The sequence below is a fragment of the Agelaius phoeniceus genome, chromosome 20 (assembly GCF_051311805.1).
Source record: "Agelaius phoeniceus isolate bAgePho1 chromosome 20, bAgePho1.hap1, whole genome shotgun sequence".
Classification (NCBI taxonomy): Eukaryota; Metazoa; Chordata; class Aves; order Passeriformes; family Icteridae; genus Agelaius; species Agelaius phoeniceus.
Genome location: NC_135284.1, coordinates 7033057 through 7060849, shown reverse-complemented (window position 1 = coordinate 7060849; position 27793 = coordinate 7033057). Strand labels below are relative to the sequence as shown.

General features: G+C 45.6%; 1 protein-coding gene across 5 annotated transcripts in view; it reads left to right on the top strand.

Annotated features, from left to right (window-relative positions):
• The first annotated feature begins 4478 nt into the window (after positions 1-4478).
• The window catches only part of COL26A1 (collagen type XXVI alpha 1 chain), a 174033-nt gene continuing 150718 nt past the window's right edge, over positions 4479-27793 (top strand). For 4 of the 5 annotated variants that reach the window (XM_077188741.1, XM_077188743.1, XM_077188742.1 and 1 more), the window contains exon 1: positions 5021-5463. In XM_077188741.1, coding sequence (XP_077044856.1) covers positions 5312-5463 — 152 coding nt within the window. In that variant the 5' untranslated portion in view covers positions 5021-5311. Of the gene's footprint in view, positions 4585-5020; positions 5464-27793 lie in introns of those variants that run through there. The other variant, XM_077188744.1, reaches the window with a different exon arrangement.

The following is a 27793-nucleotide window of genomic DNA, read 5'->3' as shown; positions in this document are numbered from 1 at the left end:
TACCATAAAATAGATGTAGACCTGTTGGAAAATCCAGAGAATACCAAAAAGAAGCAGAACTATCTAACATGACCTGAAGAAACTGCTGTTGTTTTGCTCCTAGAAGACAAAGAATGTTATTAAAACATTTATTAAAGTATGTTGAGGAATTAAAAGTCTCTGTAATGAGAGAAGAAATAGTTTTCTACATCCATAATGAAAAAAGTAAGCCATTAAGAGCTTAAATTACAGTAAAGCAGAATGAGGTTGAATGCTAAGAAAAACTACCAGAACAGAGCACAAACACTGGAATTTGTTTTCAGATGACCATGGAGACTTTCTATCTTGAGGTCTTTCAGAACAAGGCAGAAAAATTTGTGCCACCAATGATCTGTGTATAACAGATCCTTCCTTCTTACTGGGAGGAGGAAGAAGGATTAGGTAACTCTTACAGTCCTTCCTGGCTACTTCTGGATGTGTTTCCACTCTGGCAGGTCTGAGGGCAATAGCCTTAGTGCTATTTCTGCCTTGTCTTTGTCACACCTGCTGCACTCTTGATGATTCTGATGGATCAAGGGTGTGTCCACAAACTCCCTGGGCCTGTGCAGATCAGTGCCTGACATCAAAGGTGCCATCAATCTTTTTTCCAGGACACAATCATGCTCAGAGTATGTATAATTCCACCGGACACAGGCATTGTCTTGCTGATCAGTTGAGTCATCACATTTTCCATCTGCTGAATTATGCTTCAATCTGAGTTATTTTATCCCTTGTATTACTTTATAATACCCACACAAGTGCTTCACTCAGGCAAAGTTCTCATCTATGGTCAATGAATTTTGCCATTCATGACTTCTGACTCATTTCTCATGTTGCACACAATAACACTGTCTATCATGTTTGCTGTATGTTAAACTGCTTGTGTAAGTGAGCCTTTTTTCAATTCTATTCCATTCTGAGTTGTGATTAATTTATTCCTTGTCAAATGTAAGAAATGTCCACAAAATAGCTATCTACTAGCTTAGAATAAAAACCTCCACAGTCCCATAAAATTTTCAGTCTGGCTCAAGTTTGGTTTGACTCCCCAGTAACAGACATGTTGCAATGACCTTAGTAATCTTATAATTTAATTTATAATAGAGGTCTTGAACTCTTACTGGTGCTAACCTCTTATCCATCTCTTTCAATTTTCCAATGTTTCTTGAATACTTTGTATATCACAATGATCTAGGCATTTTGGGAAGCTAGAAGGGGTTTATCTAAATTATTTTTGGGTTTAGATGATCTTATCAATGACTTCATTCTAACTTCAAAAGGACACTTCATAATTCTAAAGCTCCTCAAGGTTTTATCACCAGAACAAAGCTGCTTTTCCTTTGGTCTCTTCTTAGTATCCACATGAAAAGTGCACTTGAAAAATCCTAGGGACTGGCCTTTCAAAATTTGTTTGCCATGATTCTAACAACATTGTGACTTTTCTTTTTCAGCTAATTACTGACTTCTGGAATACAAGTGGTGCTGAAGAGTTGAGATGGCATTTCTATTGTGGAGCTGCAGTCTGCTTACAGATACAGCAATGCTTTTCTACCTTTTAGTGCCAGAGATCCCTCTTTTGCTGTATCATTCCAGTTTTTCCCTTTCAACTGAACAAAAATCAGACTAAACTTTGATTATTCATTTTATTGTCTCTATTTTCCACCACTTCATTTATTGGTTGGCTTGCATGCAGGGTGTGTATAGTTAAAGAAATGATAGACATTTTCTCAGAAGAGTTTCTGATGTTTTAAGTCTCAGGTTTGCCCAGTGGACTGGGTAGCTGAAACACACTCCATGTGCCCACATGATTTTTGTCCAATGGATTATCCTTCTGACATGACAGTGCAAGGCTGGCATTTGCATAGCAGGTGAGCAGAGTGGAGGAGGACAGAAATCCTTCAAGGATTTCTTCTTTATGACAGCAGAGTTCACAGGGTTGGTAAATAAAAAACTGCCCCTTACCTCTTTACTTATTTCCCCCAGTGCTGCTCTGCATTGTGGCTTTTCAGTGTGCATCTGCCCCTTCTATCTTGAACTGAATTGGTGAAGTGCATCCAAATAACTTATTTAGCCCTGCTTGCCTGGGCAAATCTTTAATTAACAGGCATAAAAAGTGTAGCTTTCTATTTTAAATATATTACATTTGGTTTATAAGAACAGGACTGTTCAGATTTCAAGGGTTTTCTTCTCAAAGCCAGTCCCTCTGATAAATTGAAGGGATTATGTTTTTGTTGGCTGTCTTTGTTACCTCCATCACTGTGTTTCCAATTTATCAACATAGTTTTGAGAAATTGTTAGAATATGTTGCACTCGTAAGCACCGTGGGGAGAAAAAATATTCATTTATTACTGCTATTGTGTTTGATTATATTACACATATCCAAAGGACTAAAATGAAATGTCATCTTTAATTCTCCCCTTACAGTAGACAATATCACCCTTTCTTCTTTCTTTCCAGAAACAGCTTGGAAGTCAATTCTTCATTTTCATTTTAAATCAGCCATACAGAATAGAAGCAAGTGTGCATTAGGGACACGGCAGAAATAATGGGAGGCTGGAGATGTGAGCTCTGTTTCTGGCTCTGCTTTTAGCTCTTTGCAGTCTTGAGCAAAGTCATTTGACCTCTGGTCTCCACTCTCTCAGATCATGGAATAGGAAGACCATTTGCTTCCTACAGATGTCTCTAATAATTTGCTAGAATCATGTCTTGTCTAATCACCTGTGTTTAATATCTCCTAGGGTCTTGCAAAATCAGTGAAGGCTGAAGCAGCAAATTTTCCATGCAGCTGAAAACAAAATGCTTTTGGAAAGTTAAGACTTGAGGACTACAAAGAGCTTCTGAAGGATCTAACCCAGGCCAGGTTAGAAAGACACTGGTGCAGTACAGTGTGGTTAAATATTGATAAATGATCAATCTGAGCCTGTCAGGAGAGAGAGCTGTGACTGGGACAAAACCCTGAACCCTGCCCTCAGCTCTCAGTCTGGTGCTGCAAGGAACTTCACTTTGTGCACACAGAGTTGAGGATGAGCACCTAGGTTGAGGGGAAGGGGGGTCTTAGAGAACTGCTCAGTGTTTTGCTGTTCCTGACTCCTTTCCTAGGTGAAGGCTGAATTTGCAGTGGTCAGTGGTCCAGCTTAGAGGGAAGAGCAGAGAGTAAGTCTCTTCTTTTGTTGCCCTGTCAGGCTGAGCAGAGGTTTCTTGAGGACTGACTCTGAGCAGCATGTCTGAAAGGCTGAACATCCTAGGGTGACTTCCTGGGAGCTGTGTGCTTTTTGGGGGTGAGAGAAGGGAAGGGAAAACATTTCCTTGCTGGAGGTGAGGGAGATATAAAGGGAAGAGTGCTCAGGCTGCAGGCCTGGGGATAGAGGGCCCTGTTACATCCCAGCTTGAGGCACTGAGGGCTTTTTGTAAATACACAGTGTCTGTTTCTGAGTGGGCTTGGCATCCAGTGTTGCTGGAACAGAACTTTTAGGTCCCTTTGGGCTCAGAGAGTGCTGGTGCACTGCCTGCCCCAGCTCTGGGTTTGGGGCAGCCTGGGGAGGCTGTGCTGAGCTGCAGTGCAAACTGCATCTCTGCCTCCTTGTGTGATTTGCTTCAGTGATTAATGGCAGCGGCTGTTTAAAAACCTGGTGCCTCATTTGCAGTCTAAACTTGTCTGGTTCCAGGCTCCAGCCAGGGGCTATTTATCTCTGTGTGCAGGCTCTGGAGGTGGGCACTGTGGGGGCAGGGGTAGCTGCTCACCTGTGGCTGGGGGCAAATGGCAGATATAGGATACTGGATTTTCCCAGTGTCTTGTAGGGAACATTTTTTCAGCTGCAGCATCTTGCAGGGATTGTATTGCCCTCGAGGAGAGAGGGCCTCTGCCTTTGCAGACCCCCATGGGGAGGCCCTGGGCCCATAGAATATCCCAGCAAGAGACTTGATTTCAGTGGTACATCAGGGCTGTCTTTGGCTCACTGCACAGTGAAGGTGCAGAGGGAATGTTGAGAGTTTGAAGGATCTGAGGGTAAAAAATTTAGAAAGACATTTGTGTCATCTTAAAAATTAAATCCCTTCTTGAGGTGTTTGGTGCAGAGAAGTTGCTTGCCTATTCAGTGAACTGCAACAGCCCAGGTTCCTCTGGAGCTGGGAAGAGGATACTGAGCCAGCAAAAAGGGTCCTGACACTGTTGCCAAATGAGGGATGTACAAGGGTTTTAAACATAGATTCAGCTGCTGTACTGAGGGGGAGCCTTGCTGCTGCCTTCCTTCTTGGGGTGTTACTGTTGCAGAGCACTCACATCCTTCTACAACTGCAAAAATGTTCCTCCTGCCTGGGCTTCACTGTGCAGTTCTTCAGAGCCATCCTATGTGATAAACCAAGGGAGTCTGTGGGAAGTGGTGGCAAAGGGAGTGCTTGTGTGTGAATCATAGAATCATGAAGGTTGGAAATGGTCTCTAAGATCATTGAGTCCAACAGTCAACCTCACACTGTCACGTTCATCACAAACCCATGTCCCCATCTGAGTGATGCCAGAATGAGCAGGATGCACATGGTGAAAGCAGGGATCACTTTCTCACTGCTTACCATGTGAGTGAAATGTCTTTAAATTATTTATTTCCTATTTTATCTGTGTAACTTCTGCAGCAGAAGTTATCTGTGTTAGTGGCAGCAGCAGGCACCAGCTTTGAGGTATTTGGGCTGCACTGCTGAGCAGTGAGTTCCCTTCGACCTGGCCCTCGGTTAATTGGGGAGACACGTGGATTCTGCTGTGTGTGGTGATGGGTTTGGATGGGGACTGGGGCTCCCCGGGCGCTCCCTGCTCTCGGGGTGCTGCCGGCTGTGCCCGGGGCAAGGCTCAGCCCCGAGGGTTCCGTGTCCCGCGGGAGCGCGGCTCGTCCGGCCCGGGACGGAGCCCCTCGGCAGCGGGGTCTGCCGCGAGGCCTGGCAAGGGTTAACGCCGAAGCCCCACGCCCCCTTTGACGGAGTCGGGCCAACCTCGCCAAATTTGAAAAGGCATCCGGGGCTGAGTGTGCGCCCTGGGAGCATCGAGCCGCGCTGGCCCCGGACCCCCTGCGCGGGCAGCAGCCGCAGCCGCCGGGGCTCGGCTTGCCGAGGGTCGGGGCTTCCCTTTGGCGGCCGGAGCGGCCATCCCCTGTGCCCGGCACCCCTGCCCCGTGCTCCCCGCTCCCGGGGCTCCTCCGTGCCGCGGGACCCCGCCGTGACCCCGGCCGGGGCAGCGCGGTGTGGCCCTGCGCCTGCCGTGCAGTGTAAGAGGGAAAGAGGGAGGCGGTAGGAAAATCCCGTCCTTGCAAAAATGCAGCTCGCTCTTTTCTTGTCCTGGTGCTGCTGCCTGCACGGATGCGCGCTGGGCACTGGCTTCCTCTATCAATTCCCAGCATCAACCCTGCAGCACAACTACCCAGAGCAGAGCTCCGGCTCGCCGGGCAGCGGCTTCGCCAGTCGCCGGTGAGTAAGACCGGGTCCGCCTCCGGGCGAGGAGGCTGCGCCCCGCCGGTGGCCCCGGGGGACAAACGGGCACGGCAGAGCCGCGGGCAGCGGTGCCTCGGAGGGTGCAGGGGCGGGCTGGGCTGCTGCCTCTCGGCCAGCCGGGATGGGCTGCCCGCATCCTCGGTGGGGCGCGGGACGCTCCCTACCTGCCCGCAGCAGTGTCCGCCTCCGGGGGGATGGAGGAGCTGAGCTTGGGTAAATGACACCCGCAGAGTGTCCCCCTGCCGCGCCCAGCCCGCCGGGGAGGGGAAGGGGCTCTGCCGGGCTGAGCGTCCCTGCGCAGCCGGAGCAGGAAAACCTCCTGAGCCGGGACGCTGGGGATGTCGGCAGAGGGAACTGTTATAGCCCTCGGCTGCGAGGAGAAACTTGTTCAGCTCAACAAAGGAAAGCCCTTAATTACAGATCTTTCTTCAAGAGCTGCAACTTCCAAGTAGCTGTTTAAAACCAAACCTCCTACTCTTCTCCTCTCCCCCCACCCCAACCCAATTTCTTATAAACTTAATATAAATCAGGTTTGATTTACTATATCTTAATGCTTTAGTAGAGCAAACAGTTTAGGCTTCTCCCCCTCCCCTCTGTTTTCTCTGGGTATTTCTCTAGAGGTGAAACAGCTGTTCAGATGAATGAGCTGCACTGTATAAAGCAAGAGAGTGGCTTAACCTGATTCCAGTTGTTCTTGAATTTCACTTTTTTCTTTTTTTTCCCCCCTGTCATTCCCTTAAGTGGGGACTTGAGATTTAATATTCAGGGCTCGTCCATCCTGTCTCTACCTCTTTTCCTCCTCCCTTGCTAATACCTAGTCTGCGTGAGTTGTGCTGCTGTGGAGGAGGGCTTCTGTTAGCACGGCTAGCTTGGCCTGGGGTTTGGGAAAAGGCACGGACTCCGTGGATTTCCGTGTGGGATCGGAGGTGCAGGGGCGGCACCAGCCCTGTGCCTTGCACGGGGCTCGCATATGGTGCGGATTTTCCCCCGGGGGGAGGTGGCTTTGTCCGCTGCGCTGTCAGACAGCCCTGGGGCTGCAGGGGGTGTGATGTTAAACTACAGCAACTGTCAAAGGGTTTGAAACGGCAGAAAATTATAGGAGAGTAATGGGATAAACCTATCCCAGCTGGATCTCTTCCAAGGTACCCCCTTCCCAAAGCATGAGCTGCAATGAGAACCACATGTCATTTGTCTTACATATCTATTAGCCTGCAGATCTTTGTTCAGAGCTACCACACTTACATGAGTGTGGACTCTGCTCACCAAAGACCTTCCCCAGTTCCCACTCTTGCACAGCTTTCCCATGCCTCAATGGTTTGGATAGCTGATGCTTTGTCAGGGGAATGTGTCTCTCTCCAAGTCTATAAAGTGTTGTGTAAAACCACATAAACCTGATTTAAACAATGATGCTGGGGAAAGCTGGTAGATTTTTTAGATTTATTTTTATGTCCGATGGAACTTTGCCCTGGGAGAATCTCCCATTCTAGTTTAATACAGAGGGGGAAGTAAAAAATTGAAGGGAGGAAAAAATCAACAGTGGATGTTGTGAAAGAAAAATTCAAGTGCTCAGTTAAATATCACACGTTGAAGCAATCTTTGTATGTTTTAATTTCCCCTTGAGTGGTGAAGTTTTGTTGTTGGCAAATGTCTAACAGCTTCACTTTCTGATGGGAAAATCTGTGTGGGAAAACTTTCCCCAGCCAGTGTTGGACTTTTGAGGGAAGTCTCCTGCTGGGTGCAGCTTCAGGTTGGGAGAGCTGGACTTTTCTGGGTTTAATATGGTCCATGATAGGAGTGAGGCTTTTTGCTCTGAGTTTGACATTGATATTGATCTATATGGGTGCAAAGCCTTTTTTCAAGGACTGAATCAGACTGGTATAGATGGGTTTTTATGTTGTTCAGTGTCCCTTTTGCCATTGAAACAGGGGATCTTGGTAGCATCTGAATTATGTGAAGCAACAGCAGCTCCATCACAGTGAGGCTTTCTGGCCTCTGCTTTGGAGAGGCTGTGGAGGAGACAAGATGGTGGGAAGGTGATTGCTATTAATGGCACTATATTGCCATTCTGACTCTCTTCTTCAACCTTCCCAGTGTGTGCTTTGTACAGTGACTTCTGGCACTTTTCTGAGCCAAAAATAAGCAGGGACAGAGCCTTGAAAACTCCTGCTGCAGCTCCAGGTGTTGGTACATGGCATCACATACTGCTGGGATGCTGTACAGTGGACAGGTTTCCTTGCTATAGGACACACCATCTTTCTGCACTTGTCTTTTCCTGTCTTTGATCAACAAGATTGAGCTGTTTGGGAATCTGCTATCAATTTTCTAAAAATTAACTTGTTATAAGAGCTGTATTTCTCCAAGGGGAGAAGTTTCTGGAGTCCTTTGTGCTGATACAGCCTTTGGTATCAAGGTTGCAGGCTGGCTCAGAGAGGGCTCCTGAGCTCTGAGGACTGCTGACCATGTTTGCTGCAGAAGAATAAGGCTCTGAGCACTGTAAAAAGCTTGGGGTGGTGGTGAAGGGAAATTTGGAGGAAAAATTACTGTTATTCACATTCTTCAAAGTGAAGCCATGGAATACTTATTCTGGAGTAATGATGTATTCTTTGTTTCTTTTTTTTTTAATGAATATTCTAACTTCTGATTGGCTTCAGTTGACAGGTCTTGGTTATTAGACCAAAGAAACTTGCAGTCTATCTTTGCATGTGCTTGAATTGAACTGCTGATGTGCTGCCTGAAATCCAGTGTCTGCTGGCATTGTATGGACTGCAACAGCCTCACAATTTAGCTTGAAATTCCCATTCAGTGCATGCATTTTGAACTTGCTGCTGTGTTAAGGCAATGAATGGGAAGTGGGCCTTACTGGAAGCATAAGAATGGAGGGGCTGCCTGCCAAGGAGAAATCTTCCTCCAAGCTCTGAGAAGCTTTGCTAACTGAGTTAAGGGAAGCTTGTTCCCATGCTGGAAGTAGCTGAGTTGTCAAGGAACGCTGCCTCTGTGTTAGTTGTCTTTGGGGTTGGTGTTCTCCCAACTCCTCATTCTATTTTCCTGTTCTTTCTAATTAGTCATGCATTGAGTCCTTGTGAACTTAATTGTGGGAGTCTGAAACTTCTGAGAATAGAGGCAGGCCTTAGATTGGAAACCTCTTTGGATGAGAAGTGGAGGTGGCTGATAGAAAATCCCAAAACATGAACCCAAAAGCAATGTAGGATGATAATTTTTTCACTGGGATCATTACAGTACCATCACAAAAGCCCTCTGGGGTGGATGCAAGTCCAGCTGTTGCAATTAGGTCTTCAAAACACTCTTCAGCCTAAAAACTTCTTCCTGTTAATGAAGATTAGAACCATGATGTTACACCTAACAGGACTGTACAAATAAGTATTCTTATCCACATTCTACTGGCAATTGCACATTTGGTCACAGTAATTCCCAGTGATTCCTACATCAGTGATGTTTCTTGAGGATGGATATGGAGAGGAAAGTAATATCTGATAGCTCTAAGTGCAATATTTGCTTGGCAGAGGCCTTGACATGGAAGGCCAGGTAGCCTTTGGCCATTTTATGTTGTGACTCAGAGCACAGCCCAGGAGAGTGAGACCTGGGTCCCAGCTGCTCCTCTACCAATGGTTTACTCCATATCAGGGGCCAAATCCCTTTGCCATGGATTCCATGGAATAGTTAAACAAGCTCTGTGAGCTGCTTTGGTGTGGGAATGATGTTTAAACAGACATCAGCTTTCCAGTACTGCAGCTTGTCTTCCTTCCCTGAGAAACCCAAAGTGTTGGTGCTTGAAATATGTTGCCAGTTATTCCTTGAGGCTACCAGTTTCCTAACAGGTCACTTGGATGTCTGCCTCTCAAGATCAAGATGCATGTGTGGACCTCTTGTAGGTAGTTGTGTTCTGTCCAGAATAACTGCCTGTGTTGTGCCTGGCCCTGCAGCTACATCTGTGCTGGGCTGGAAATGACCCTCCCCAGCACAACTGCACTGAAATGTAACAACCTCCAGCCTCTCAGGTGAGCTTTTAGTTCTTTTAAGTAACTTTATGTGATAGAAGCCTATTCTTAATGTTAAAAGGTCATCTATGAATAAGTATCCCTATTTATGTAGTCTGTAAGAATACTCTCAGAATGTGTATCTGGAGTTTTCCTGATGGATTTTTATTAATTCTCTCTTCACTAGAGACAGATGACTTGAACCTTATTTCAGCCTCAAATTCTGAACCTCTCGTGACTCTTAAGTGGGTGTGGAATACAAAACTATACATATTGGCCAAATGTGGTTCTCTCTCCTTTTAGTGACAGGATCTTGCTCTCTGAGTCATTCTCTCCATCACCTAATTGTCTGCTCATTGCCTGAGGTCCCTGGTTTGCTCTGGACTGTGAGGATGTCAAGCAAACAAACTGGGATTTGTGTCACGCTGAGTCCTCTGCTCTAATTCTGCTTTGAAGTGCCCGACCCAGGTAACCAGGAGGTCAGAAGGTCTTGAGCTCATCACCAGACCCTGGAACTATCTGGTGTTTGTTCCCTGGGCTCTGCAGCCATATGATCTTCATCTGCCTGCTGGGGTTCAGGGCTGTAACTTTGCAATGCAATTAGCAGTGGAGCCAATGGTAGGCTGAGGGTCTGGTGACACTGGAATGGCTTTGAAATACCAGATGTGATTGTAGCTACTGCAGTAAATTGTATTCCTGTAGGAAATCTACTGTCCTGCCTTTCCAGCTGCTTGTGTGAATGATTTCCCCTTAGGTAGGTTTCATTTACCAGCTCAAGGGGAAAAAACAAAGGGAGCAGAAAGGCAAAACAATGGGTGCCAGTGAACTTGTGTTCCTCTTGGATAAATGAACAAATATTTCTTTCAATAATCCTTATTTTTTAGTTTTCTCGAAGCTGAGCTTGTTAGGGTGCTAAAGTGCTGGTGGAAATAGATTAGAAATGTCACAGCTTTGCTTGGGGAGTGGTTCTATGACACTGGGAGCACAGAATATTTACTTACATCTTAGTTTTGTTGGGCTGTGTCTTGATAAAGGGGGAAAATGAAGAATGACTTTGAGATAATGATTAAGAACTGAAAGCATGGAGTGCTTTAGGTCTTCTAGGTCAGAGTAATGGACCCTTTTCTGCATCAGACCTCCAGCATGTCTGGAAATTTAACTGATTTATAAAGCATAGATGCCTTTCCTGTAGGATTATACAAAAATTCATCCAACTGCATTTCTGAAATATACACAAAGCTCTCAACTCACTTTTAATTAGGCAGATCTAGACAGTGCTTAATGTACTTCCACTGAAGCATAATGTTTATTTAGAATCTTTGAGCATACACCCAGCCTGTGCCAACTTAGATATCACAAGCATTCTGCTGAGGGTAGTAGCTGCAAATTAGAAAAGAGGCAAATACTACTAATTTGGTTGCTGTCCTACGTTTTCCATCTTTTTATATAGCTGAATAATACTAAATCTCTTGCTTATTGTAGATATGCACAGTGTAGCACTCATCTGAATTAGAGTCCTTAATACTGCAGAAACCAGCAAGAGTAGGAACTGTGATATTGCTCCTTTTTGGTTTTGTTCCTTGCCTCCTTTTGTTTGGAGAAATGGTTGTTTGTTTATGTGTAATTTATTACATGGTTTAGGTGCTTTGGCTGCTTTTGAGAAGTAATGTTTTCCTCCTTTTGGAATTGAACAGATGTGTAAGTGAGGAGTATGCTTGGGTGGAAGTATTGCCTGTAAGGTTTAGGCCTTGCTGTTTGAAAACAGCTGAATCTTTTGGGGAGGACCAACAAATAGGAAACTATTTCAGATTTCAGACTCCTTTTCCACTTCTAAAGCTGGGCAATCATATTTGTGGCAAAGAAAGAAGCCTCTTCTATCTGTCTAGAAATGGCTTTCACCCAGAGGCTCCCACAGTGGATGCCTCTGAGACAAAAGCTGAAGGCAGTTTCACAATGTTTCATGTTTGCAAAGGTCAGTCTCCTCTTCCACATTGATGTAGTTAATCTGGGAAAGAGAATCTGCTACTCAAAATCATAACAGCTGATTTGGAGACTGAGAAGAGACAGTATCTATGAGATTCTCTTATTCAGGACTCTTCCCTTTGCCTCTGTGGTTTGCTTTGTGTCTCCTGTCCATCCTCCCAGAGCTGAGTAAGGCTGTTCTTATCCAGCCACCTGCCTTTGTGCTGAGCAAACAAACCATCTGTCAAAACATTAAAGCTAAAGTGAGGTACCACTGCATAGAAGGGACCAATTCATGTCCAATATTGACATCAGGTTATGTAGTCAAATGTCTTTTTAATAAATTCCACTTTTTCTGCCCCTAGGAACTGGGTGGAAGTGATATTCTTTGCAGCATTTGTGCTGCATGCAGGCATGTGTTTGCTCAGAGCATCTCAGAAATGCCAGTGCAGTGAAATCATGAGGCAGGGGAGTATTCCCTGGATGTGGTTGTGTAACCAAGTTAGACTGAGTCTGTAGAGTTAAGAACAGGTCCAGTTCTGTTTCTTCTGGATGTCCCCCCACCTCTTCTGTGTGTGTATGTGCACTCTGGAGAGGAGGTGTGTTTGTTGGACAAGGCTCTTGATTCCTGATTTCCACTTTTTAATGGAATAAAAAGACCAAGGATGTGGAAAGAGTGTGCCTTGTAAAGGTAGTATAGGACAAGGTGTTTCATGAAAGGTGCCTGTTTCATGCAAGGACAGTTTTGGGGTGGACTGTGAGGAAGGGGGCACAGCAAATTCACTTGCAGGACCTGAGTACTAAGGTTCTTGTCTTCTATGTGAGAAATGGGAACAGGATGCCCCTTCCCCTGTGCATGTTGGATGTTAGAGCTGTTTAGGACTAAGAAAAGGCAGCTGCATAGGTGCTAAATGAGCTAAATACTCCTTTTGCCCTCTTGGGATGACCTGGTGAGATGGAGCTGCTCAGTTAAGGCGCTACACAAAACCTTCTCTTCTTGTTTTGTGCCTGGGGTCAACCAAATCTGCTTTTTGCCTCCAGGACTTTGCTAAGTTGCTCAGGAGTGTGGTGCTGGGAGCTCTGAGCTTGGTGGGAGCTGCTGCTCCTGTTGAGGGGCAGGGCACAGGGGCTGGGGGATGGATGACATCACGTCTCCACGCTGGGCTGCCCTTGCCTGCGGTGCCGGTGCTCGCTGGGGTGTGGTAGCCCTGAACGGAAGGGCAGACATTTCTTTTCTGCTGTGTGCTGCTTAGCCCTTATTAAACTCAGATGTTTCTAACCCCTTCCTCCAGGCTCTCATTATTGCTGTAAACACAGCAGAGCACAGGGAGCTTTTTCAAATCCTCGTTTGAGGCAGCAATGGGTGACAGCTCTCCCCACATGAATTTAACACTTCAACCCAAGGGAGATTCTGCCTGTGTTTTCCCTAAAGAAAAAGACTTTTTCATCTGATGCCACTTCTCTTGTGCCTGCCTTGGGTTGCTTGGCTTCCTGGCTTTCTTCTTACCTGATTCTGTCTTGTGCTTCCCCAGAACCTGTCTGGTTTCTGCAACCCTGCTCAATGTTGGCTGTCTGGCTCTTTGTCTCATCACTGTATCTTGTTCAAATGTTGAGTTGTTTGCATTTTCAGTGGCAGTGAAAACAATACCAGCTAAAATAAGGTTTCTGTTGCTGTGCTAGGATGAGTCAAAAAGGCTCTCCTGGAAGAAACACCTAGATCTGCATGTCAGCAGGTCTGGATCTCAGCTGTACCTGTTTCAGATTTACTGTGTGCCTCTGACAGAAAATTATATTTCAGCTTTCTGTGGAGGGAGAAGGAGAGGAGAGACTGCCATGGTAACAGGATCTTAGATGCTTCCTACCTATGAACCACAACTTCACCCAGCATGAGCTACTGTACCCCTGTGGGGGAACTTAGGAATCCTTGGTATCTCTGAATATAACCCACTAACTTTGAGGTAAATCCAGGCTATTTATAACCTCCCTGTATGCAGTTCTCCAAGGACTATATCCATTGCAAATCTACTTATGAGTCTCAAATATCTGTCCATTTAATATAATTCTACTTTGAGCTGAGAAATTCTTGGCCCATTTGAGGTATCAGAGCTGCTTTGTGCATAGCATTGGCTTAGTAAAAGCTGTGTTCCTGCAAAATCTCTGATGGTCTCTGTCAGATCATCTGTGTGACTTGATCTTGTGACATTTGTGTCTCACTCTGGTTTTGTGTTGTCCCTTGCTGTAAATTGAGCTAAAGAGCTCTTGACAGAGAGCTGGACAGAACCAGGTTATGGCAGATGTTAGGAAGGTCATTGCCATTCTGATGCTGTATTTAGCCACTGGTGCTAAGTTTCCTTTTGGAAATTTAGGCTATCCTAAAACACTTAAAGATGAGCTACCTTGTTGCAAAATTCTCAAAATCTGGTCCCTTGAGTCTATGGCTTGATTTAAACTGCCCTTCAAAAGTTTCTGGCGTGTGGGGAGGTACAGAGAGCTTTGTGATTCTATATCTCCAAGAAAACACTGATTTAATTAGTGGTCACTGCAGATTTGAGGTGAACTTTCTAGGCAGCTTTTAATAAACTTAGAGCTAAAATGGCAGTGCCCCTGAGAACTGAGCTGTCAGCTTGTGTCTGTCACTGGCACCAGCAGTACAGGACAGAGAAAATCTGATATGCTTAAGCTTCAGTATTTCAACATGGCAAACCCTGCTAACCTAAACACTGAGGGGGGAGCTGCATTCTTTGCTATGCCTAATCTCTGTATTTTGTTAAACATGCATTCCTGCCAGAACTTTATTGGACAGAACAATAGTGACCAGCTGGGCAAGTGACCCTGGCTTTTCTGGTCGGCAGAGGAATTCAGCATTTGAGAAGTTCAGATTCTCATTTGCAGCTTAAAGTGATCTGGATTTAGTTGCTTTTAATTATTAGCTGGCTGATTCATAAGGCTTTGTTTTCCACCCTCTTTCCCAAGACAAAGGCTGTTTCCTTAAATGCTCAATATATATTCTATAGAGCAGCACAGAGTCTGGGAACTGAGACTTGCAAGTTCTCTCTCTCTTTTCTTTCCCCTAAATAAAATGGGAATAGTAATACTTCCCTTCATGTAAAGGAGGGCTCTGGGGAGTATTTCACGAGGGTGTGGTTATATCTTAGAGGGAAAGCTACAAAATCCAAAGTACTGTATATGAATTTATGCTGAAGTTTATAATAAATCTATGAATGATAATACTTGGCTCTTGTATAAACTTCCACTCTTACAGAGTAGAGGTCATTGTGCTCCCTGTTTACTGCACCTCTCTGAGTCTGAATGACTGAAATTGGTCTTTGGGGTTAAATCTTTGCCTGAGCTCTGCAGAGAAGGATTAGTTTGAAGGGGATGCTGAGGGGTGGGAGAGGGAGGTGCTGAGCAGGTCAGGCTGGACTGACCAGTAGCAGAGGGCTGGGTGATGGCACAGGCTGAGGGGCTCTCCTGTCCCCAGGGTGGTTTTTGGGAGCCTGGCTGTGGGACACACCTTTAGAAGCAGCTTTGAGCTCAGGGCACAAATGCCTGTGGCAATGGGTGTGACCCAAGAGCACCGGCCTTGGAGCAAAGGCAACCCTGGGCTCTGGTGCTGCAAACTTCCCCTGCTCCCATCTGAAATACAGCAGAGAGCAAAAAGGCAAATTGGCTTTGTAGGATGTTAGAGTGCTTGGCTTAATGCTGCTGTAAATCAGCATAACCTGCAGCAAAAGCTACAGCCTCCCTGCAGTGTATTTCAGGATACAGCACCGAGCCAAAGGGTTTAAACTATCACACAGTAAAATGCTGTCTCTGGGGCAGCTGTTACTGGAAGTCACTAATGTATATCACAAATGATACAAAAATTTTGGATTACAGAGTGGTAGGAATTCTTAGGCTGTCAGCCTGTGGATAAGCTTTGAATGAGTGTGCATTGCAAGCAGAAATAATAGGATCTCATATTGCCAAGCACTAGAAAAATACTTGAGGCCCGATACTGTAATTAAAAGTCTGCTAAAACCCTTGCAAGACCTCTGCAACCAAACCCATTGTAAATTTATTTCAAGAACCACAGCAACATACTAATTTTCTTGGGTAATGTCCTTTGAAACAATCAAGCTCTCTAATTATGTCTGTCAGGCCTTGCCAAGTGGTTCTTGGCATCTGAACTAGAAGGTTTTCAAAGTTGCTTCTGCAAATGACTGTGGAATTTTGCTGAAGGTAAACTTTCAGCTCCCAGGTACCATTTAGAGAAGTTGCTGCATAACTTTTAGGAAGGTTAGAGTGAAGCTGTATAGCTGTACAGTGGCTGGGAAGAAGGAGGAGAAAAGTGGGAATATGGAAATTATAGGAATCATCCCAGCTTGTCTCTTGAATTGAATGCAGTTAGAGACTGGGTGGATTTGTGTTGGGCATTTCAGCTGGTGTCCTGGCTGAGCCTGGGAGTCATCTTGTGCTGCCTGTGTCTGGGTGATGGATTGGATCTCAGCATCCCTGTGGAAGCAAGGTTGGATTTGCAGCACACACTCCATATGTGGGGGTGGTTTGGGGCTTTTTTTGTTGTCGTTTTGTTGGATTTTTTAAACCAACCAGCCAAAAAAACACCACCACAAAGACCAACACCAAACCCCACCCAAGCATTTGACTGGAATCACACACGTCCCATGGGCTGGTGGCTCAAGTGTTGCCAGTAAGAGCTGGATAGGTGAGCAGCCTGTTCCCATGGACATACCTCCAGCAAGGGGAACCAGTTCAAGAGTTCTTCTGTCACTCTGTGCTCTGAGGTTCTACCAACCTTTTTGATTGGTGAATGAGAGTGGTTTCTAGTGAAACTCAAACCACTTTTTTCTGCTGTGATGTGAGTCTGTCAAAGCCATTTAATGTGATGTTCAGCACTACAGTGTTCATATATCCCTCTATACCTGCTTAGAAATGGCTCAAGTGAATGCTGTGGCAATGGCAGCTGCTGGCTTTGCTTCCAGGGTGGCTCAGTCTGGCACCATCCTTTGCTGAGACAGTGCATGGAAAGATTTCTCCAAACTGCAGTGAAAGGTGTAGAGGAAAACTCTCATGTATGTTTGTATGAGGGAGGAAAAACCACAAGCAAGTTTGAGCTGTTGTGTGTGAAGGATGTTTGTGTACATACTTAGTGCAATAATAAACACAGATTGTTGCTGTGTGTCACTCACAGGTTTGCTGGTTTGCCCTCAGCCAGTAAAACAACATTAAGATGTTCCCAAGCTACGTAAAAGGTACCAGAAATACAGAATAACTGTCACCCATTGGTAAAATTCAGGTCATAACTACTTGTTTGAATCAAACTTTTATCTTGCATGCTATTTGTGTCACACTTCATTCTCTGATGGCAGAAATGTGTGTAAATAGGAGAAAAGGAAAAACAGTTAATCTCTCTTTAATGGTTTTGCCTTGAATTTGCCCCAAGCTTTTGTCAGTATTGTGTGTTTAATGTCTTTAGTTTCAGCCACTCCTTTGCTCACACAGACCGAGACCCTCTCGCCAGTAACTCCAGGCATTCCCATTCCCAGCAGAAGGAGGAGGGATGCCTGTGAAACCTTTGCTTTAGGAGTTTGGTTCACTTGTGGGCACCAGGTTGAATTTTCACCAGTTTGTGGTTAAAACACTTTAAGTTGTGGATTTTTGCACTTTGCCATGGTGAAGCAGTTAGGTTGCCCTGTCCTTTTGCATTGGCAGGCAACCTCTAACTTAAACCACCACCAAAGAAACCCTGCAAACCCCCATCTAGTGGAGTTTGCTGTACAATTCTGCACAGAACAGGGCAGGAATTTTTCTGACCAAATGCCTGTATCTCCTTCAGACCTCCTGCTGTCCCCTCTCTTGCTCAGTGCTGCCTTCTCCCCATCCGATTTCCCACGTGTCTCCTCGGGAATGTTTCAAGGCAGTGTTATCATTCCTAAGGAATCTACTGTGCATGCACAGCCTATGGAAGGTTTTTTTTTTTTCTTCAGCTGTTATTACTTGGCCAAATCAAACCCATTTTCCACCTGGATACTGAAATGTAGATCTCCTCCCTTCCAAACAGAGGCTTCCAAAGCACTGAGGCACTAAAGCAGTTTTGTAGATTGCTCAAGAATTTTTTAATAATAGGGAAAGGTGTTAGTGTTTCTGTTCACAAGAGAAAGGTTTTCTTTTTTTAAGCTCTTTTTATTTCTAATGAACAAACTGGGTTGCAGCAGGGTTTAAAAGGAGAATACAAATAATTGTTCTTGGCTAGAAATGAGGTATGGTGACTGCTTCCAGAACCAGTGAAAGCTTAGGAAGCTGTGTTAAAAGCAGAACAAACCTTTTACATTGAAAATAGTTAGGTAGAGCACTTAGTTTCTTGCTGTCTCTTTCCAGTCTGTCTGTAGACAGATATCAAAGTGCAGTGGGTTCTGTGTGATTAAAACACACCATCTGCTCAAGAGTGACTTTAGAACTTGGTGAGGCAACACTGAGTGCTCCCCAGCAGGGTTTGGGACTTCTGTGTGCAAAGAGCTGAGCTCCAGCAAACCCTGTGGAGTTATTTTTGTGGCATTGGATGGGTGAGTCAGGAGAGTGGGAGTCTGGAGGAAGGTGAAGAGGAGGCTGCTGGTATACAGCAAATTGTTGTGGAACTGGAACTGCCTCATCCCAGCCATGCTGTAGTTGCAGGGAGGTTTCAATGAGGTCTCTACTTAGTGCAGAGGAGGCTCTTTGGAAGGGCTCCTCATTGGCAACCAAGAGGTGTTTTAGAGCAATTCACTTCATTTACATGGGCTCTGGAAAGGACTGGCTTGAGAGGGAAGCAAGGAAGAGAAAGATGTGATAGACTAACACCCATGGATGTGAACATGTGTTTGTAAAGGCTATTGCTATGCTAATAGTGGCTTTTAAGAGTTTTAGCCTGGGCAAGTTGGAATTTATCAACCTTAAAGCTATTGCTATATCCTTCTGCCTTAGCTCAGCTCCTGATCCTGCTCTCAATATGCCCTTGGATCAAAACTGGCTGTTGTAAAGGGCAAACTCAGCTCTCTGATGGCAGGACAGATCTCAGTTCTGATGTTCCTACTTCCCTACACATGAAACTCCCATGGGTGTGACTGGAACAATAGGATTATTTTCCAAATTATTTTTTATTGTAGTAACGCCCAGGACAGCCTTGTGCCAGACATGGCAGACATGGAATAAAAAAGTTTTCAATTTAAATAGCAAATTAACACACAGGCTTTGGGGTTTGTTTTTCAGGCTGATTAACACTTTGAATACCCAGGCAGAATTGTTTTCCAAGGCTTTGTTTTCACTGAACTGGGTCTTATGTGGCTCATCCTGGCAATCTTTGAGCTGGTCTGGGGGTAAAAGCCTGATTTATCTACAGCACACAGCACAGACTGGTAGAGCAGTTACTGGAGAAAAGTGCTTTGCTCTTGAGGTGCTGATGTGTTTGTGGGGTACAGCTGTCCCCAAAAGAATCTTCCTGGAGTCTTGTCTGAGGCCTGGTTCAGATGCTGGCTCACAGGTACCTGAGCTTCAGCTGCCTCACTGAACACAAGTGGCTAATGTGAGAATGTAAAAGGAAGAAGAGAAAATGTTGGTCTCCAAGCAAAATAAGAAGATGGATTTGTCTAGACTGGCCTATTGTTTCTAATCACCTCCTCCAGCACAGGAAACATTAGAAAACTGTGGGGTTTTCTTGCACTTGAGGAAAGGCTGCTCCCTTGGTGGTTTCAGTGGGGTTGGTGTCAGGTCTGGCTCTTTGGCAGCCACCTGAACCAGGAGTGAGCCTGCACAGCTGCTGCAGCTTCACTCTGGAAGAGGTGCCTTGGCCCATGAAATCCTGTTCCCACCAGGGATGGACAACCACATGGTAGGTGCTACTTAGAAATGTCTGCTTGTAGTCCCTTGTACACCAGAGCCCACAAATTCCTGTACAAGCTGCTGACCAAATTGAAGACCTAGACTGAAAAAATTGGAATGTGGCGCAGGAAAAGAGAAGTGGGCAGGTGGAAGGGGTGCTGCTAGAAGAGTTGTGGGTTCAGTTTACCTCACACAGCTGTTTGTGCAGGTATTTCCAGTTGCATCCTAAGACCTGTGAATCTGAAGTTAAAACTTTAATCTGTTTTTTGATACATTTGGGGCTCACTGCTCTGACAGTTGAAAACATAAGGAAAACACATCTGTATTGCCCTAAATAGAAAGCAATGTGCTGTTTGTGGGATCTCTTTCTATATATATATTTTTGGTTTGTTTCTAGCTATCAAAAGGATGTACCTTCTCCAGTGCAGCAATATCCCAACTGTTCAGCTCCAGGAAAAACCCAAAACATGCATGTTACATGAGCAGATTAACATCATGCAATAGTAGGAAGCTTGATCATGCCATCTTAATTTTTTTTTTTATACACTCAACACTGTCCTTTTGACATTGCCTTTTGTTCTTGCTGTAGTTTGTGGTTTTTGGTGCCAGTATAATGTTAATGAAAAACACTGCTTCATTTAGGCCAAGTGCCTGTGTTCCTGTCATGCATGTGGCATTCATTGCTGCTGGTAAGTGCTGGGAGTTTGGCACCAGAGGGCTGAATGGGAGGCACAAAGATGCTCTGTTGTCTGTACAGAGCTCTATAAGCAAAAAAACAAAACAAATTTGGGAGTAGGCCCTGTCCAATCCCTGCAGATTGGCTGCTGATGCAGATACAGGCTTTGTAGGGCAAAGGGTGGCACTTAAGGAGATGCTGAAACCAGCAGGAGCCTGATTTGTCCTTTTTGGAGGACTGAATTGTGCAAAGTGCTTTGTTACAAGGGGAATTAAAGACAGCCATGGGCACTGCCTTTGTGGATGGTGGAGGAGCAGCTGTAGCCACAACAAGAGCAGTAGTAAAGCACAGGATGCTCTGACAGGGTCAGTGACTCCTTATACTGCTTTTCTTAAAGTTTTCTTTTCTGCAAAGGTATTGAGGACAAGCAGGTGTGTGTCAGTGCCCTGTTCTTCTACTTAAAATTCACACTCTACTTCTTGCTAAATCAAATTTAGAGCTTAATTCTGAATGAATTGTTCTAAACTCAGATGTACTGACTTTTATCAAAGTTAGTCTGGTGCTTAGAATGAGGATCAGGGTCACTGTCCTCAGCTTAACCAGTTCTAGATCAGACCCTCAGAGGAGGACACAGACAAGTACCAAATGTAGACTTAGACCACAGGGATCTGTTTCAGACAGACAGTTGGTCTGCCAAATCCCTACTGCCAAATCCCAGCTCTCTACTTTCAATCAAGGTCTTAAGGATTTTTTTTCCTGTGATCCCACCCCTCCTATCAAGGTCAGGCTTTTTAGGAATGAACAACCCAGTTCTCTGGATGTATTCACAGTGTGGAGGTGTTAGACCTATCTACAACCATGTTATCCAGCTGTGCACAAATGTTTAGACTCAGGTTCTTCTTTTGGAAGACTCTAATTCAAGCAGTTTTTAATGCTGCAAAAATTGGTTGTAATTGTGCATGATTTCCACGCTGCATGGATATCAAATGCCAAATTCCATCAAGTCAGTCTAACAAAGACAGATTCCATAGATATTTTGGTACATTTCCTCTTTCCTCCCTCTGAGAACACTGGAAACTACTGTCTTCTCATTGATTGTGATAAGCTCATGGGAGGGAGCAGCAAAACATTGCAGTGTGTAAAAGAATGTCTGTAAAAGCAAAGAACTTCAAAGGGGTGAAGCCCCCTTTTATTTCTGAGCGCTCAGTCATGGACTAACTTCTTTCATTTCACTGCTGAAGGTAATTATGGTTCAGGTCAACCATATTTATGGTTTGATTCAGTTGGAACATGTCACTGGCAAACTGAGAGGAGATGGGTACTGGCTCTGAATCAGAGGGACTTTATGCTGGAGGAATATTCTTGGTGCCTCTGCCCTTACACACAAACAGGTATGTAGGCTCAGAGGGACTTTTGAATGTGATCAGATTGTTTCTGATACTCCCTGCCTGATCAACACTTAAATCTTCATCTCCCTCTGTTCTATCCTTCATTAATATCAGTGCTGATGCTCTACAAGGGTGTGTAACAGGTGAGTGTTCTTATCTGGCAGGTGCCTAATGAACAAGTTTGAAAATTAGAAGAGAGGAGGGATGTTCTCATGGCTGAAGGAGCTGAATGTGGCTCTGGGAGCTGGATCCCTCCTTATCTCTGAAGAAGAGTTGCACACATGTTCCTTGGTATTTAGCTATGCTGCTTCTAGGTGGTTAATAATTCCAAAACAGAGAGGTTTTCCCTTAGCCCCTGTAACTTCAGTGGCTGCAGGAGGATAAGGTAAAATCTTATGCAGTTTCCTATGGATTGAAGAAAGCTCAGCCCTCAAGGTAGTGCTTTTTGGAGGGTCATCCCTGCATGAAACAAAGCAAGGAAAGCACAGTTAAATGTGCTTGGCTGCAGAACTTTCTGAAGACTGAGACTGAAGCTGTGTGCAGACTGAACTGTGTTTTCCTCCTCAGGTAAAGATTCCTCTAGGACTAAACTCCCTCCAGCAGGCTCTGATAATGCACTTTGTGTGGGAAAACTTAAGGCTGTTATTGGCAAGTGAGTATTTGAAGTGCACAAAGCACAGAACATATTGCTCCCCTGGGGAAGGGTTATGCTTTTGAGAGGTTCCTAGATAAATTGTCCCATCTTACTCTGCTAGCCAGAACTTATTTTTATGGCCACTTTGTTCAGACTCTTATTGTGGGGGTGGAGTGGTGGTGTGTGCAGAGAGATTGGAGTTCCTTCCAACCTTTGTCTGACCAACAGAGCAGAGTGGGAGACCTGGAACTTGTCTTATTCATGTTCGTGCCTCTGGCTCTCTGCTGCTTCAAATGGCTGCTGCTGTCTGGCTTCAGAAACACCAGCAGCCTTCCAGTTTTATTCCTTTCCCAAAATGAATGGGCTGTTACAGAGATTTCTCTCCCTTTTTTTGCAGGAGTCAGGGTAACCTCTATTAGTGACTATGAAGTGCTCAGTGGGAGTAAGGCATGCGTAAAACATCAATATTGACAGCAAGATTACTGTGGCTTGTCGTGGCTTCTGACTTGCAGGCCTCTTAAAACTTTGTAATGGAGGAGCAGAATCTGCTTTGTACTGAACCCTGCCATGATAAGCCTGTGTACAGCCAGCCCCTCACCCCTGCCAGGTGGTCTTTCATGGGTTCCTTAGCAAAGGTCCATCTATCTACAGGCAATCCTGAATCAATCCATCAACACTGAACATTCCAATAGTGTGGAGACTGCTGGTTACAATTGAATTCTGTAGCTGGACAATGAGCTGGATGACAGCCTTGATCCTAAAACCTAGTTACCTGGGGAGAGCATGAATACAGCCAAGAACAGGGGGAACTTAAGCCCAACTTGGCTTTTATCTGAGCTTTCCAGTAACATGTGATGGGATGGTTTCCTCTTTAGCCAGGTCACAGCAGTAAAAAGTAACCTGGTCCCAGCCAACTGAATTAGCTGGTAAACTTGATCCTGATGAGAGTCAAAGCACATTCAGGGAGGTGTGTATTTGTGAATAAGAAAGGAATAATGTAATTTTATAGAAGTGGATGGTTCAGGAAGAGATAACCCAGAGAGCCTGGAAGCCTTTGAATTTGGATTTCTTGGAATGTAGAGGGCAACTTCTACTCCTGGCCTCAAGGGAATATATAAATAACTAACCCCTCCTAATGCTGGGCTGCAGCACAGAGTGTATGGATTGCTGTTCTGGCAGAGCAAATGGGATGCTGTACTATTTACACAGAGAAAAGGGCACAGTTTGCTTTCATTGAGTCAGAACAGCAACTTTTTCCCAGTGAAAGTCAGTGACCTTCTGATTTTATTGAAATTCCTCACTAGGATTGCAGGGAAATTGATAGCTCCAGTGAAAAATGTTATGAGGAAACTTGGGGAAATCTACCTAGCTATCAAAACACTCCTACTGTTTTCTGTGCCCTAAATGTTGATCTCTGCTAAGTATAACACACAGTGTGTTATCCTTATGGAAACAAAAAGATAATTCAGTGCAGTTGTTTACACAGGACAAAGCTTTAGGGCAAATCACAAGCATCAGAAATGCCAACCTTCCTAAGAGACTTCTGTCATATTTATTGAGAGTGGGGAGGGTCAGTTTGTGCCCAAACACATGGAACAGGTGCTGATGAAACCATCCTGCATATGAAGTGTTCTCCCACTCTCAGAAAGAATTCTCTTCCTTCTGGCTTGTCCAGTTAACTCTTTACCAAACCCACACCATTTTACTCAGCTCTACAAATGGCTTTGTGCAGAGCCCAGCTGGGGGGACTGTTTCTGCTGGAAGCTGTTCTGAGCTGGTGGGAGTGTGGTGTGATGGGAGACCACGGATTTCAGGAGCTGGAGCCGTGTCTTTCAGTCCAGTGAGAGCATCAGCTCCCGTGGGGGAGGTGGTGCCTGCTGTAGGTCTGTCCCTAGCAGGGCAGGCAGCCCTGGGTTTGTGTGTGGTGCTGAACTGTCACCTCTCTGACAGAGGTGATTAGGCAGGAATGCAGCCACTTCCATTCTGAGCTGCACAATCCTGATTCACCAGCCCTTGCTGGGTCCTGATCAGTTCAGCCCAGTGGTTCTGACACTGCTCACTTTGTGATCCCTTCTCCAGTGAAATGGAGCCAGCAAACAGCCAGGGGGCTTTTCTCTTGTGAACCACCTGGAACATCCTCCAGGGACCCCCAGGATGAAGAGAAGCTTGGAAAAGTGAGCAGTTTGGACTAGGAAAGAAGCAAACACTGCTTTTGGGCATGGCTCTGTGTGTTGTGGTGTGAGTGCTCCTAAGGATGGATGGATGGATGGATGGAGACATCTCTTATGCACCCTGTAGGCTTAGGGAACACTGTGCAAATCCCAGTGGTGAGAAGGGAGGGAAGATGAAGTTTCCTGTCAGTGTCTTCCCATCCATGAAATGATTGCTCTAACTATGCTATCCAGGAATTAAGCTTTGATATGTGAGTGTGGGGCTCTTCTGGAACCCACAGTATTTTAGCTTGTTGTATGTTACCTTACACTTCTCCACCCTCTGCAGTCCCTTTTCTCTCTCAGTGTTGGATGTAAAATCATCCAGAATCTCCAGAGGTGAACTGGGAGTCCCAATAAGCACCTGATGGGTGCAGGAGGATCAGAAAGTCAGTGGGGTGCAGGTATGGCTTTGTCTGGTGTCTGCCTATGGAAGCAAACTGCACCTCCAGCTTTCTGAGTAAGCCTGGATGTCCTGTGAGATGCTCTCAGGCTGTTCCCCATGTGCTCTGGAAGGGGAGGATTTCTTGTGTCCCTCCAGTGTCCAGGTGCCTGAAGCCATCACTGCTTTTGCTGAGTCAGCAGAGAGCAGGCACCCCTCAGCATCTGCTGAGGGTGGGGTCTGTTCAAACTCCAAGCAGGAGTTTCCAGACTATCTCCAAATGGAAGCAAAGTATTGATTTTGTTGTTCCATTTAGCCTGAAGGGTCCACAGCAACATTCTGAACCTACACAGTGAATGTGATTTGATAGCTGCTGGCATCAACACCCCCATTCCCTCTGGAAAAACACATTGTCAGCTGGGATCAAGACATGAGATCTGGGTCTGTAGCCCCAGAAGGAAACTGTCTAAATCAGCAGTTTGCAGGCCATGATCTGCAGATCCTCTGTTGTCTGTGAAAGTCTTCCAAGAATTAAATAGGGTGTGAGAGGAGGGGGTGTTTCTTTGGAAACAGCTGGAGGAAATGGACCAAGTGAAACTCCTCTCTCTGAGCAAGGACCAGTTCCTTGGGATGCTGCAGAACATCACACTAAATATGCTGGTGATGAGCATGCATGAGATCCTGAAGGAGCTGCTGTTTGGATCATTTTGTTTGCTTGGTTGGAATATTCTTTCTGAATAAGCAGCAATATATTCTCTGCCATCCTGGATGCATGCCAGTAAAAGTCCTAAACCTTCCTTCCTAGCATCTGTGTATAATATAAAGGGTCATTTATAATCTCTGTAAGCCATGATGGGGCCTTTCATCACGTTGTCTGAAGCCTGCTTGCATTCTGGAGGCTGTTCTTGCTGACTTTTGGCTTGCAAAGGGAAGTTTTGGGATGGTTTTGTCTGTCTGTCTTTCTTTTGTAATCACTGTGCTATTTTATCTGCACTGAGTTCCAGGCTGCATGTCCTAATGCATCCTTGACCAGCTGTGTTCCTGTTTTTGTCTCACCTGCCTGTGTGCCACAGTAAAAAGCCCTAAAAGTTGTATTTGTAGGAAAATTATGCTATTTATGGGAAGCCAAGAGTGTGATGTACCTTTCACTCCTGGCTGTGGGTACCTTTGTAACCAAACCCTCTCTTCCATTGGTAAAGAGAGAAGTTGGAGAAATCAGTGCTCACATTTGATTAGCTGAATATCTTTGGGGTCTGCCCCTTTTTTTTATGCCCACATTGGTGTTTCTGCTTTGGAGATGAGGTGATAAGTGTGCTGTCCCTGGATTTGAGTGAAGGATCTGTTACCCTGCCATGAGCTGCCAGTCCTGTTCAGCCTGGCAAACCCAGGCTTCAGGCAAGGAAGGCAATGCGTGGAGAGCCTTGGGGAGCTTCTCACTTCCTGGAGTGATTGAGGAACCACTGAGGGAGCTGGGGGTGCTCAGCCTGGAGAAAAGGAGACTCAGGGGTGACCTTGTCACTCTACAGCTCCCTGAAAGGTGCCTGTGCTCAGCTGGGGCTGGGCTCTTTCTCCAGGCAGCACTGACAGAACCAGAGGACACAGCCTCAGGCTGTGCCAAAGGAAATACAGGTTGGATATTAGGAAAAAGTTTCTCACAGAAAGAGTGATAAAGTTCTGGAATGGCTGCCTGGGGAGGTGGTGGAGTCCCCATGCCTGGGTGTGTTTAACAAAGCCTGGATGTGGCACTGGGTGCCAGGGTTGAGTTGAGGTGTTGGGGCTGGGTTGGACTCGATGATCTTGAAAGTCTCTTCCAGCCTGGTCATTCTGGGAATTCTGGGAATGCAGCGCTGTGATTTTCCCAACCCCTCTTGTTCTCACCCTTTCTCCTGGCTGCTTTTCCTTCTGTGCTCAACTGGCTGTTCCCATGTCATGAGGAGATTTTACCCCAGCCTGGACAAACCCCATGACTAAGGCTTGGAGAGACCAAATGGCTGATTACACCAAGTGTGCAAGTGAAAGGTAAAAGAAAACTTTGAATTATCACATTTTCAGCCTTTAGCTCCTGTTGTTTCTCCTGGTCCTGTTCCCTAAACTTTGTATGGAAGCTCTGTTGAGCCCGTTAAAGGATCTGATGTCATCATGTCATCTGAAGCGTCATTAACTTCATCTTTTCCCCCCTTGTTTTGATGCTGCAGATGTCAGTAGAGACATTTGGCTACTCCAGTGCCTAATCCCTATTTACACACCACAGATCCCTGACAAATGTGAGATAAGTGGTTCTGAAAGATCTCCCTGCCCACCTGGGATCACCTCAGGTGTGCCCACAGACCTGATCCCTATTTACACACCACAGATCCCTTACAAATGTGAGATAAGTGGTTCTGAAAGATCTCCCTGCCCACCTGGGGTCACCTCAGGTGTGCCCACAGTGCACACTCCCTGCTGAGGAGTCCAGGGGGGTTTCTGGTGAGCAGGAGCAGTGTCTCAGGGAAAGCTGCAAGCTGAGCCCTGTCCCTGCTGCTGGGCTGGTGGCAGTGGCACAGAGCCACCCCTCCCTGGGTGTCCCAGCCCTCCTGGCCGGCTGTAGCCCAAGGGTCAGCGAGCAGCCCGCTGGCCCCATGTGGTGCTGGCATCTGTGCCTCCTATTCATGGAAATGGGAGCTATCCAGAGAGCAGGGATTCCTGTGGAGATGGGAGGGGAATGCAAAAAGGGGAAAAAAAAAGCAACAAATGCTGTAAATTGTGTGTTCTGGGGAAACTGACAGAGAGGAGGTGCTTTAGGGAAGGAGAAGGGGATGTGCAGGTGCATTTCCACTTTGATTTTTGGTGTGCAAGGTTGGGGAGTCACTGTGGTGCTTGAAGGGATCAGCTCTATTGAGGGCTCTTGCTCTAAGATAGATGAGGAGCCAGGGCTCTGGCTCTGGTTCAGCAGGGAATGCTTACACAAGCACTGGGTGTGTTTTGGAGCACAGGCTGGTGTCTCCATGTCCCACAGTGACCCCAGTTCTGATCCCCAGTCAGTAGGAAAGTGACTCTCAAACCTGTTAACTACACTGATGTACAAAAGCATCACAAAACATTCCACACCAAACTATTCACAGCAAAGTGAACCAATATTTGGCAAAATGAGCAATACTTGCAATGGGAAAAGTTTTTGTGTCCCCTCAAGCATATCCCTGGAACCTAAAACTTTTTTTGTTTTTTA